The sequence below is a fragment of the Protopterus annectens genome, chromosome 3.part1 (genome assembly GCF_019279795.1).
Source record: "Protopterus annectens isolate FY-2018-M chromosome 3.part1, PAN1.0, whole genome shotgun sequence".
Taxonomy (NCBI): Eukaryota; Metazoa; Chordata; order Ceratodontiformes; family Protopteridae; genus Protopterus; species Protopterus annectens.
Genome location: NC_056732.1, coordinates 1,501,160,933 through 1,501,173,759, shown reverse-complemented (window position 1 = coordinate 1,501,173,759; position 12,827 = coordinate 1,501,160,933). Strand labels below are relative to the sequence as shown.

General features: G+C 44.4%; 1 protein-coding gene across 1 annotated transcript in view; it reads right to left on the bottom strand.

Annotated features, from left to right (window-relative positions):
- ABCF2 (ATP binding cassette subfamily F member 2) overlaps positions 1-12,827 on the bottom strand; it is a 1,573,086-nt gene that overhangs the window by 1,175,348 nt on the left and 384,911 nt on the right. Inside the window, exon 5 of the mRNA XM_044067572.1 lies at positions 10,748-10,919. Coding sequence (XP_043923507.1) covers positions 10,748-10,919 — 172 coding nt within the window. The remainder of the gene's footprint in view (positions 1-10,747; positions 10,920-12,827) is intronic.

Sequence of the window (12,827 nt, the reverse complement as noted above, 5' to 3'; positions counted from 1 at the left end):
ATGTTCTCTTCTGTGGGGGCTCCTCAGAAGGATATTCCGGGGAGGTCTCGGAAGAGTGGGGGCCACCAGCCAGTGCCTTCTGTGGTTGCGGGTCTCTGCTGTCCAGGGAGGGAGTAGGAGCTGAAACAGACGTAGGTGCCCTGGGAGGGGGGGGGGATGTCGGTACCCCTGGTAGGAGCTGAAAATTGGGACAGCACACCATCTTGAATGCCGACCTCTCCGGCTCCAAAGACCTCCTTGGCTCCGAAGAGGCAGAGGATGCCATCAGTTCGAGCCAGCGGCTCCACAATAGACATAGGATCCAAACTCACCCCTCGTCTACACGCTGAGAGGGAGGCTCGGAACAGAAGAGGTTCGGTTCCAAGCATCCCCGTCGGGGCCGACCGGGGAGCTTCGGATCTTAGACACCACGGACTGCACATAGTGTTGGAGCAGGACTCTGCTCCGAAAACCACAGGGGGAGCTGGAACCAAGGGTTCCACCAGAGGTACCAAACACTCCGGCTCCGAAAGGCCAGCATGGCTTGGAGGAAGAATATAGCTCACAGCACTTTCTCAATCCATTCTGCATTCCCATCACATTTCAAACATTTGATCAAATTACTGGCCCTGAAGAGGCATTATGCACCCTAAACTCGAACACCAGAACTTGGTGAGGCTAAAGTACACTCTTTGAAGGGAGGATCAAGGTCTCCCATTACTTCTGACCCAAGACAAGATGACTCCAGTAACTACACTTCCAATCAGGATGAAGTGGTATAGAACTGGCTAAATGACCTGTAAGTAGGTAGTGCCTTCACTGCAGATGCACCTTCCCCCCGCCCCAGAGTGCGAGTCAGGGATGCACCTTTTCTAGGATCATTACTCAAAAGTATAAAACTGTTAAAATCTTATGCACTTCTTAGACGAGGACAAGTTCAGTACCAGCAAAACACACAAGCCATTTCTGAAACAGGTTTACCTGTACAAGGGCTTGGCCACTTCCACCACTCTGTTCTTTGGATGTCAAGGCAAAGTATGAATGGGTCCCCCCAGCAAATCCCAAACACAAGGAACTCCCAAATGTTGCCAACCACTTAGTACAGATTACAAACATTTCCTTCTCTGAGGTAAAGTAAGGGGTCATGGTGAATCACTGGCACTTATGGCACTGCTTTCACTTACTGCTCCTGTCTCAGATAATACAGAGAATGTTAGTATAGTCCCTTCATCACTCTGTGCCATGTGAATATTCAGTTATGCTGTTTAGACAAGGTGCATGGATTTTTTTCATGTACTAAAAGCAGATCAGTACTGCGCGAGCAGCAGAAGACAACTGTCCGACTTAGATGTTAAATGTCTGCTATAGCTGGTGCATACAGTAATGTGCATGGGGCTCATGCACCCCCACGAAATGTAGGATATTAAGAAAGAAATCCTAGATTCTGAGTAATGGATATGACAAACCCAGTCACAGAATTACAAAGATAGCCCCTGTTGTTAGACTCTTAAGCTGTACTAGTACAGAAAAACAGGCAAGCTTATGTACAAATTTTGGAAAATTGGAGTCACCTTCTGCAGATAATTTACTTGACCAACCTAACAATATTTTCAGAAGAAATACTGAAAATTGTTAAATTCAGTTACAGTTCCCTAGAAAGAAAATAATTCGCAAAGAAAATGGACTACTGGAGCTACTTGCGCATGAAAAAAAATGACAGCTCCCCTACACAGGACATTTAAAAAAAAAGCTGTTCAACTCCATGGATGGGACAGTGGTGCAATGGTTCGCGTTGTCGCCTCACAGCAAGAGGTTCTCTGGTTTGATTCTTGGCTGGGGAGCCTTCTGTGCATATTCTGCATATCCTCCCTGCGTTTCCTCCTGGTGCTCCAGTTTCCTCCCACATTACAAAGACATGCATCTGGAGCATTCCCTCAGGCCTCCGGTGAAAATGGACTCATTCCAAGTCAGACTTTCCTGGTAAATGAATGTTAAAGTAATGTACTTACCACAATGTTCCATCTGTGTTGCACATTTTCAGTCTTTCTCAACTGCTGGGTTTGGCTACGATCCTTGGATCAGTCTCAGCCGTTTCTCTTTTACCCATAATGCACCAATCCCTAACTTCCCTCAATTCTTGTTTGCTGCTTTACAGAAGGTATAAAGAACTACTACACAAATCTTAATAAAAGCCATATCAGGGGCTCAAACAGAAGGACAGAGGTATCCTTAAAATCACTTGTTCTTCCAAGAATTTACTGTGAAGCGAGAAAAGTTGGGGGTTGGTGGGTGAGATGATGAAAATGGGCAACACAGATGGAACGTTATGGTAAATACATAACTTTTTTTATTTGATGTCAATTTTCATTTTACCCTTAACTGCTAGACAGTCCCCAGCTACCTACAATCCCTGGTGGACTAAGGAAATTCATGAGCACAGTTAAGCCAAAGGCTGCTATTCCCCTTGAGACCAAATCCACTTTGTAATGAGTGATAAAAGTATGAGGATTGGCCTAGGTTGCAGCCACACACATCATCCATGGAAGCTCTAGATAGCAGCACTGAGGAAGTTGCCATGGACCTAGTTGAATGGGCTTCTTAAAGGTTTGGGTAATGTTTGACTCATCTTGTTGTAGATAAATGGTATGCATTCCATCAGCCATCTGCCTAAGGTTACCTTTGCAACTGTTTTTCCTAATTTAGCATCTGCAAAGGATATACATTGACTGGTCTTTCTAATTTCTTTTGTTCTGTGCAAGTAAAAATGCAATTGTGTATAAACATCTAATAAATACAACATATATCCACCTTTGTTTGCAATTTTAGGAAAGAAAACTGGCAAATTATTTGTCTGATTAATAGTGGATTCTGACACCACCATAGGAAGGAAAGAAGCCTAGGTACATAATGAGACTATCTTTATGAAAGATCCAAGTAGGGAGATTTAGAGGACAACACGTGACGTACTGAAATTCTTCTAGCAGAGGTAATGGCCACTAGAAAGATGGTTTTCCAGGTCAGGAACTTAAGATCTCATTTAGCTGCTTGTTCAAAGGTAGGATAAATTAAGGCCTGCAGTACCAAATTCAAATCCCATAGTGCAGTAGGATCTTTCCATGAGGGTTGCAGCAGGAGTGTACCTCTCAAAAAAAGCTTTACAAAAGTTTAGACAAAGCCACAGAAGAATTCTAAAATCCAACATAAAAATTAGTGTTTGCTGCTAACTGAACTTTGAGGAGTTAGCTCCCTCATTAAAAAATTATGCCAAAAATTCAAGTATGGTTTCTGCAGGTGCTGAGAAGAGGGTCCAATGTGTTTTTGTTGTGCCTAGTAACAAACCTTTTCCATTTACTTGTGTAAAGTTTTTGTGTATATGGCTTATGGGAAAATAAAAGTATCAGATGGATGGGGGGGGGGCAGCATTGACTGTCTGGCTATTAATGGAAATGCAGAAACTTCACTGTTAGCTTGAGGTTTGAGATATCTGGATGAAATCAAGCCTGTTAAGGCAGGAATTGTAGAATTGGACCCAGAATCCAAGGTGGGTAAAGTAGAGGAGGCCAAAGGAAGGAGACCCAAATCTGTAGAGGCCAGCAAGGTGGGGGGGGGGCAAAAAAAGCTACTGCATTTGTTGTTTAGGGAAGAAAAAGATTTCAGCAAGGCTAGCCCCAGTGGCAGAAAATCACTTCTGTCACATTCATGTTGAGGGACCACTCTGAGGTAGCAGAAAGGACCTGCTCAATTTGTCTGCCATTACATTGGATATGTTTTTTGATGTACCACACTACTGATGTGTTGTCAGTCTGAATTGCAACTGTCCCAAAAGGGATGGTCTTGGAAGGCCTGCAATGCTAACAGCACTGTTCCCATTTCCAGGACACTGATGTGCGCACTGGCTTCTTCGGGGGACCAAGTGCCTTGGACTGTCTTTCCCAGGAAATGCCACCCCCAAACACAATCTGGGAAGTGTCCATGGTCATAACAGCTTTGGGCTGTGGGAGAATGAAAGGACAGCCTTGTAGAACTATCTGGCCAAATCTACCACCAAAGGTATCTCTTGCATGCCTGAGCTATTCTTATTTGGGTTGAAGAATAAAGAACCACTGAGTTGCTAGCATCCATTGAAGAGTTCTAATACGAAATCTTGCTAGTGGAACTAAAATAATGGCTGCCAAAATTAACCCCAAGGTTTGCAAATTAACAGAGCTGAATTTTTGGTACGGCAAATTATTTTCCTGACCTAGGATCTGATAGTCTGCACTTGAGAGGAGGACCAGTCATTGCCACCATGATTAACACTGCTCCTAGTAATTCCAAGTTTTGAATTGGTTGTGACTGTGGTTTTTAATTTACGGTTATTCCCACACAAGAACAAGTCCAGATTACCTGATCGCTTGTTCTTATTAGTTGATGCCAGGTTAGGGCGGTAATGAGCCAAGTCTTCTAGATATGGAAACACTTGGAATCCCTGCAGTCTCAAGTGAGCTGCCACCACTGCCATGCATTTGGTGAACACCCTGGGGGCTACGGTGATGCCAAAGCACAGTGCTCTGAATTGGTAGCTACTGGCTCTCAGCCAGAAGTATAACTAACTTCTGGATTGTTTATTTTAATGTGCTAGTATGCACACTGAAGGTCTACTGAGCACATCCAGTTGTTCTTGCCTAAAAAAGGCAGAATGGACAACTGTGACCATCCACAACTTTGTGCAAACTGCTTTGTTCAAGCTGCTGAGATCAGAAATTCAGCTCCAGTCCTGTTTTCTTTGGCACTAAAGAATCCTGAGTAAGTTCTTGATTCTATCTAGCCTTGTGGGACCTCTTTGAAAACTTTCTAGAAGCTTTTGTATTTCTAATGCTACTGTTTTCCTCTGACTGGGTGGAACATCGGAAATTTCGAGTAGAGATAGCAGTGGAAGGGAAAAGGGAACTGTATAACCTCTGGAAATAATCCTCAACAACAAAGCATCTCTTGTTACATCTACCCGGGCTCACTGGTGCAGGAACAGTCAACCCCTGAATGCCTCTAGAGGGGGACAATCGGGCCTCCTTTCAGGAGGCACTGACAGGGTCCAGAGAAAGAATCTCTGGACCCTTGGTTCTGTGGGCCTCCACTGCGACATGAGCATCACCTTCCATTTGAGTTCCCCCTCTGCCCCTAGGGCAACTATCTTCTGACACGGACTTCCAGAACCAAATTTTTCATCCACCTCATCAATGCCTTGAAAAGGATCTTTCAGGGATCGAAAAAACATAAGCCCACTGCAGAGAGGGTCTTTCCATCTTTCCAAAACTGGAGAGCAAATCTTTCACTTTTAGGCGAAACAATGAACTGCCATCAAAAGGTGCACTGACAAATGAACTCTTGAAAGGCTCCGCAACATCACACAAGCTCATCCAGGCATGCCTCCTAATGGAAATGCCTGAACCGGCTGCCCTTGTGGCACCTTTGGCTGCATGCAAGATGAGCCTCATGGATTAATTAGAAATGGACAGGAGAATAGTCAACTCAAGATTGAGCCTCAACAGAAATGGGATTTTGAAGGTTCTTTGATCAAGTCCCTTTGTAGTCTGGTAAAATGTGCCAAATAGTTTAGTGACCAGAGGGCAAATGTCACTAAAGCATACATACACTTCCCAAATCTGTCCATCACCTTAGAATCTCTGTCTGGGGGAAAGACAGAGGAACACTGCTCATCAAGTTCCCTCTTGGAGGCCACCACCATAACATCCACGGGCACCCCCTTACTCCAGAATTCCTTCCAGAAAGGTGAAGCAGAATCTAATCTGGTCTCCTGTGGACTGGATGAACTGAATCAGGTTCCTTCCACACCCGCCAAATCAATGAGCTCATCGGCAGGTGAAGTAATGCAGATGATAGACAGGCCAGCTCCAAAGGCTTCCAGAGATACTGATTCAAATGAAGGGTTGCTGGAGGACCAACCACCTCTCTGCTTAAGGATATTAATGTCTTGAAATGAGGCATCTTCCAGAGGTGATCACGGGGACCCTTTCATCGAAATCAGTATCCTCAGTGACAGACTCATTTGGAGAGTCCAACTGCCTCCTCTTGCACTTCCTCTTAAGGACTTCCTTGGTGGGATGTTCCAGTGAAGTTTCAGAAGAGATCATAAAACCCTACTGGGCAGTCTGGAAACTTTGGGCTTGCTGTCCCTGTAGCGTAGAATAACGTAGCTCTAAACGCAGCAACATCTGAGAACCAGATGGGAGATCCAAGGAGGTTGGATCAGTCTGTCGTGTCTGAGTGCACACTCTCTCCACTACCTCAAAATCAGATCACTCCTGGCAGAAGGAAGACAACAGCTCCCAGAAGGCATGCTTCTGGACCACTGCCTCCCTCTGCTCAGACAGGGATCTCCCACAGGCAGAAGTCGTAACGGAGTTAATGCAGAGGCTCAGAGAGGGAGACAGCTCCAAAAACCGCAGTCCATTCCAACTCCTTGGACCCGACAAGGTAGCTTTGGCACAAGAGTCTCATCCGGAACCAAAGATGCTGGAGCCGGTGTACTTAGAATAAGCTTCAGATCTGAGCCTAACAGACCTGGACGGTTCAGATCCAGGGACTCAAACCACTGGTCGGACCAGAGAAGTAGCAGCTAAAGGTGGCATGGTAGATAGACTGCCTTCCTGACCCAAGGGGGTAGAAGTCGGAAGGACATACATCTGTATCAGAGCTGAGAAAAATCTAATCATTCTGTCCACATCATCTTCAAACTCCTGGAAAAATGAGATGAGGCAAGGGATGGAGGACCTGGACCGGCATCTCTCCAAGAAGAGAGAAGACAGCCTTGAAGGTACTGGGTCCAAGGACACTGAATACCTCGTTCTAGGTAAGATCTTCGGATCGGAGGAGCTTGGATCTGTAGATCTATTGGTCGGATCCAATGGAAGCTGGACCGGAACTGGCTTCGGATCTAACTTTTTAGGCAGCTCCAAAAGTTGGGAGTTGAAGTGGAAGGCTTCAGGGACTTGGTCAAAGGACTCCTTGGATTTTGCTTTGGGGGACTGAGCCCCTTAAACAGCTTCACCAGAAGATGACGGAAGCAACCTTTTTCAGATTAATTTGTTCTACCCACAAGTTCTAGTTTTAAAATTTAATTATTTCTATATTGCACAATCTGTTTACTGTTTGTAGATGGTCAAGGCCCAAAGTATGGGTGTCTGTAAGCAAGCAACTGATGCCCACACTTATGGCATTTTTTAAAGCCATAAGGTCTTTTGCACAACACAGCGGTAATGGAAAGTTTTTTTTTGTTTTTTTTTTTGTTACAAGGGAAAGAGAAAATACCAGCAACGGTATTAAAGACTACACGCTCATGTGAGAGAGAAATAAATTGTGAACAACAATGGTAATAAGAATTATACGCAGTGTAAAGGTAAGGAAATAGTACTAAGACTATTATAATTAGTTTTGAAAAGAAACAAAACACATTGTAAGCAAGAACTTAAGCTGACCACATAGTTTTGTTTGCAAAAGCGGCAAATGAGATCAGACAGAGGTTAGGGGTTGGTGCATTATGGATAATGGAGTGACTAGAGCTTTTCGGTGGCCACAAGCTATAGTAACAGCAGAGACGGATCCAAAGATCGGATCCAAACTCAACAGTTGAGGATAGAATGAAAAGTGCCATCAGATCCTATTTTAGAGATCGTTTTTTTTTATCAGCCAGATAATGTTTTGCTACTTGAATTGCAAGACTGCAGTTGATGAGTGTAGGCTGCCATACTATGGTGTTTCTCCATTACTGTTTGTGCCACACTGGCATTAGTATACATATAAACAGGGTGGAGGATGCATAAAGCTTGCATCCTTGTAAAACATGTTGCTCAATACTCTGACCAGGCAGCTGGGAATTTTATAAACCTTTCAAAGTGGAACTAAAGCTAAAAGATGTGCATAAGATGTGTGATGGCCTTTCCACCACGGGCCAGTAATCAAGCAGCCTCAATCTTCACTACAGAGATACAGCCATTAAAAAACAGGAATGGATTTACACAGCATTTTCAAATGCAGCGCTCTCTGCATCAAGCACAATTTCCCCCAAGAGCACAAAGGGAATATGCTCCCGAACTGGGACACGACTCTCTCCAGATCCCAAACAAGACTCAACTCTGTCTGTGCGTCTCTCTCTCTCTCTCTCTCTGCGTCTCTCTCTCTCTCTCTCTGTCTGCGTCTCTCTCTCTCTCTCTCTCTGTCTGCGTCTCTCTCTCTCTCTCTCTCTGTCTGCGTCTCTCTCTCTCTCTCTCTGTCTGCGTCTCTCTCTCTCTCTCTCTCTGCGTCTCTCTCTCTCTCTCTCTCTGTCTGCGTCTCTCTCTCTCTCTCTCTCTCTCTCTCTCTCTCTCTCTCTGCGTCTCTCTCTCTCTCTCTGCGTCTCTCTCTCTCTCTCTCTGCGTCTCTCTCTCTCTCTCTCTCTGCGTCTCTCTCTCTCTCTCTCTCTCTCTCTCTCTCTCTCTCTCTCTCTCTCTCTCTCTCTCTCTCTGTGCGTCTCTCTCTCTCTCTCTCTGTGCGTCTCTCTCTCTCTCTCTGTGCGTCTCTCTCTCTCTCTCTCTCTCTCTCTCTCTCTCTCTCTCTCTGTGCGTCTCTCTCTCTCTCTGTCTCTCTCTCTCTCTCTCTCTGGCGTCTCTCTCTCTCTCTCTGTCTCTCTCTCTCTCTCTGTCTCTCTCTCTCTCTCTGTGCGTCTCTCTCTCTCTCTCTCTGTGCGTCTCTCTCTCTCTCTCTGTGCGCGTCTCTCTCTCTCTCTCTCTCTGTGCGCGTCTCTCTCTCTCTCTGTGCGCGTCTCTCTCTCTCTCTGTGCGTCTCTCTCTCTCTCTGTGCGTCTCTCTCTCTCTCTCTGTGCGTCTCTCTCTCTCTCTCTCTGGCGTCTCTCTCTCTCTCTGTGCGTCTCTCTCTCTCTGTGCGTCTCTCTCTCTGTGCGTCTCTCTCTCTCTCTCTGTGCGTCTCTCTCTCTCTCTGCGTCTCTCTCTCTCTCTGCGTCTCTCTCTCTCTCTCTGCGCGTCTCTCTCTCTCTCTCTCTCTCTGCGTCTCTCTCTCTCTCTCTGCGTCTCTCTCTCTCTCTCTGCGTCTCTCTCTCTCTCTCTCTCTCTCTGCGTCTCTCTCTCTCTCTCTCTCTGCGTCTCTCTCTCTCTCTCTGTGCTCTCTCTCTCTCTCTCTCTCTCTCTCTCTCTCTCTCTCTCTCTCTCTCTCTCTCTCTGTGCGTCTCTCTCTCTCTCTCTCTGTGCGTCTCTCTCTCTCTCTCTCTCTCTCTCTCTCTCTCTCTCTCTCTCTCTCTCTCTCTCTCTCTGGCGTCTCTCTCTCTCTCTCTCTCTCTCTCTCTCTCTCTCTCTCTCTCTCTCTCTCTCTCTCTCTCTCTTGTGGCATCTCTCTCTCTCTCTCTCTCTCTCTCTCTCTCTCTCTCTCTCTCTCTCTGCGTCTCTCTCTCTCTCTCTGTCTCTCTCTCTCTCTCTCTCTGTGCGTCTCTCTCTCTCTCTCTCTCTCTCTCTCTCTCTCTCTCTCTCTCTCTCTCTCTCTCTCTCTCTCTCTCTCTCTCTCTCTCTCTCTCTCTGCGTCTCTCTCTCTCTCTCTCTCTCTCTCTGTGTCTCTCTCTCTCTCTCTCTCTCTCTCTGTGCGTCTCTCTCTCTCTCTCTCTGTGCGTCTCTCTCTCTCTCTCTGTCTCTCTCTCTCTCTGTGCGTCCCGTCCCCTCTGTGCGTCCCGTCCCCCTGTGCGCGTCCCCGTCCCCCTCTGTGCGCGTCCCCGTCCCCCTCTGTGCGTCCCCGTCCCCCTCTGTGCGTCCCCGTCCCCCTCTGTGCGTCCCCGTCCCCCTCTGTGCGTCTCCATCTCTCGGCTTTTCAGAGTGGCCATGGCCTCACTAAAATAAGCACAAGTTTTCTCAAGATATTCAAAGTATTCTCAAAAAGACTAGCCACAATGAAAGGCATAAAAATACTTAAAACAGAAAACATGAGAATACTAAACATCCAAGTACACCACTTGATTTTCAATCACGGCAGAGTAAAAGTAACAGTTGAGCAGATTCACACAGATGCAGAAAAATACTAATCTCACTGTAGTTCCCAACTGTTTAACTGTTCCCCAGCTAACTAATACAGCAAGGCAAGATTGGATGCTGAGATGCTTACTTCCAACAAGGTAAGCTGATGAGCTTCAAACTTCTAACTGAACTCAGCTTAATCAACTGACTGTGGTAACTGTCATAGATCTTTATATCAGGTTCCCAAGAAAACAAAAACTGCTGTGAGTTCCATCCTCTCAGTGCTGATGATGGAGTAACATCACATTTGATTTCCAGAGTCTGGTACAAGATACACTCAGATTTACCAAGATCTGTTGGAGTATCTGAAAGTTACACAACAATTTCAAAAACTTCTCCCTTCAAGAATTCTTTGTTTAAACAAACATTTAAGCACAAACATTTAAGCAGTTAAAAATATATCAACAGTGTTATTATAACACAAACATCTGTACAAGTCAGTGTTACAGTCAAATGACAATTATCCACAACAATCCAGCCAGCTATGCTGGCATGTTACACATGCAATGCTCTATTCTTCCTGGTGCAGATGAAAAAACCTCACATCATCACAGCATGTCAAAGCATTAAGGAACATGACAAAGTCAGGACTAGTATAGAGCCATTATGGCAGCGAAGCAACTACTTCTGTTTAATATTGATGCTTACAAACTTTGAAACTACTGCACATTTTTACACCTTCTACAAGAAGGCAAATATCAAATAAAATTTTACTTTACCTGGCTAATGCGACTCTCATCCTCCAGCCTCCACTGAAGTCTTTCAGCTTTTTCTTTTGCATAGCTGGTGTAAACCCCAAACCGTGCAAAATACGAGAGGCCCTCATCTCAGCCTTGTCAGCGTCCAGCTCTTCTAAACGTTCATAGAGCTCAGATAGCTTTTCACAATCGGCTGCCAAGAAAGAATTTTTGAATTCAGGGTATAGTCCAACATGAAAGCTACTATAAGTTATTTAATTTTAAAATGTAGCCAAGTACATTTTTACTAGCACAATTTTTAGAAAATTAAGTTTCAAACATACCTCTGCTTTTTATTATAAGGCTTAAGAAAAATACTAATAACTGTGTAAATCCATTAATTCATAATGCTCCACCATTTTTACACATGGGGTCAGGGCGTCACTTCAACAGTGACAATCATCTAGAGCCAAGGTTTATACTGCCGGGTGGCTAGTGTGTATAAAAAGACCTACCACGTATAAATATATAAACAAAACAGTAAAATGAGTAAATGCAATGTATGGCTAACAGAACAGAGAAATGACTCTAATGGTTAAATAAAACTGCTGCCAAAAATCTTGTATGAAAAGCTTGTGCTAGTGTAATATAGCATAAAAAGAGCTGGTCTACAGCCCAGGTGACTACAATTCAACTAGCAGCTTGGGCCTACCTCAAAGTCTTATAGCAAAAAATCTGGACAAAGATAATGGGGGGGGGCACCAAAGGCCTAAAAATGGGGACAGATTTTAGTTACTACCCCTACAGACTTAGAGGTACTGCATTATTATACATTTTATGAAGGATATGAAGTCAAACGCCTCAAGTGTCTCTTTTTAGGATTTAGTGACTTCGATCCTCAATTATTTGCCAGAAAACTGCAAATGTTATGATAAACAGACCGTAACTATGAGGCAAAAACCTGGACATTGTGTGAAAATCTGGGCAGTTGAGAGGTATGAGCTTGAACGTTTCATGGTGTAGGCAAGGAAGATAGCCACAGCCAACCTCAGGAAGAAAGATATGGTAATTTCCACCTGGTTTGCACTACTGCTAACAAGGCCTTGAAAGGACAGACCTGTCATGATGCATTTTTCCTGGCACAGTCTCCCAAGTGTGGCCTTCCATGCTGGTGAGTATAGTCCGTCTGCACATGTGGATGAAAGTACTCAAACACAGATAATATGGCACAGGCAGTCCTTCAGGTGATGCAAGTGCATATGTCACCACCAGAGGAGAGGCTAAGCAAAAATAAAAATGTTCTTACTGCTAGGATGCTGACTGACAACTGCACATAGCATCCTCAGTAGTCATCTAGAGGATGCCCTCCCTGGGACATGGTAGTATCAGATCAAGGCGAGTCTTGGTCAGCAGGCAAAAGCAATACAAAAAAAGCCATATACAAGTAAAGGCAGTTTAAAGATCATATTTAAAGAGACAAAACCTTTTTATACAAAAACAGTTTTTTTAAATAAGCTTTTTAAAAATTTCTTCCAAACATAAGTGAGCATAATATTCATTGGAAAGAGGGGGCAGTTGCATGACTCTGGGTTCCAGCTCCAATTACTCCAGATTAATGCAGAGTAACGGTAAATTAGTCAAGTAACTGTCCAAACTATTAACAGTTTACATGCCTAATTTACAACTACTTACCTTACGCTAATCCAATGTAATTAGAGATGTAATCCAGAGGGATGCAACTGCCCATGCCCTCCCATGAGCATTAATGATGTTAACACGGCTCACTACATTTAGTCTTGTATTTTTGGAAACGATCCTTAAAACTATTTTTTTTTTAAGGCTGCAAAATGCACCTTTCACATAAACTGAAAAGAAAAGCCCACTTTGCGCCTTTAAACATGATCTTTAAAGTCATGACACTGGTCTACATAATCACCAAATGGTGACTCAAATAGGGATTTCCTAGAGATGTACAGAAGCCGACCAAAGTAGAATAGTCCAACAGCCACCATTTTAGAGAGTTCCACAGATGTAGATGCTTACAAGACCATTATCAACCACAGGAAGGAAAACACTTTGCAATACAGCACTCAGGTAAACAGGGCAAATACAGTATGGACAA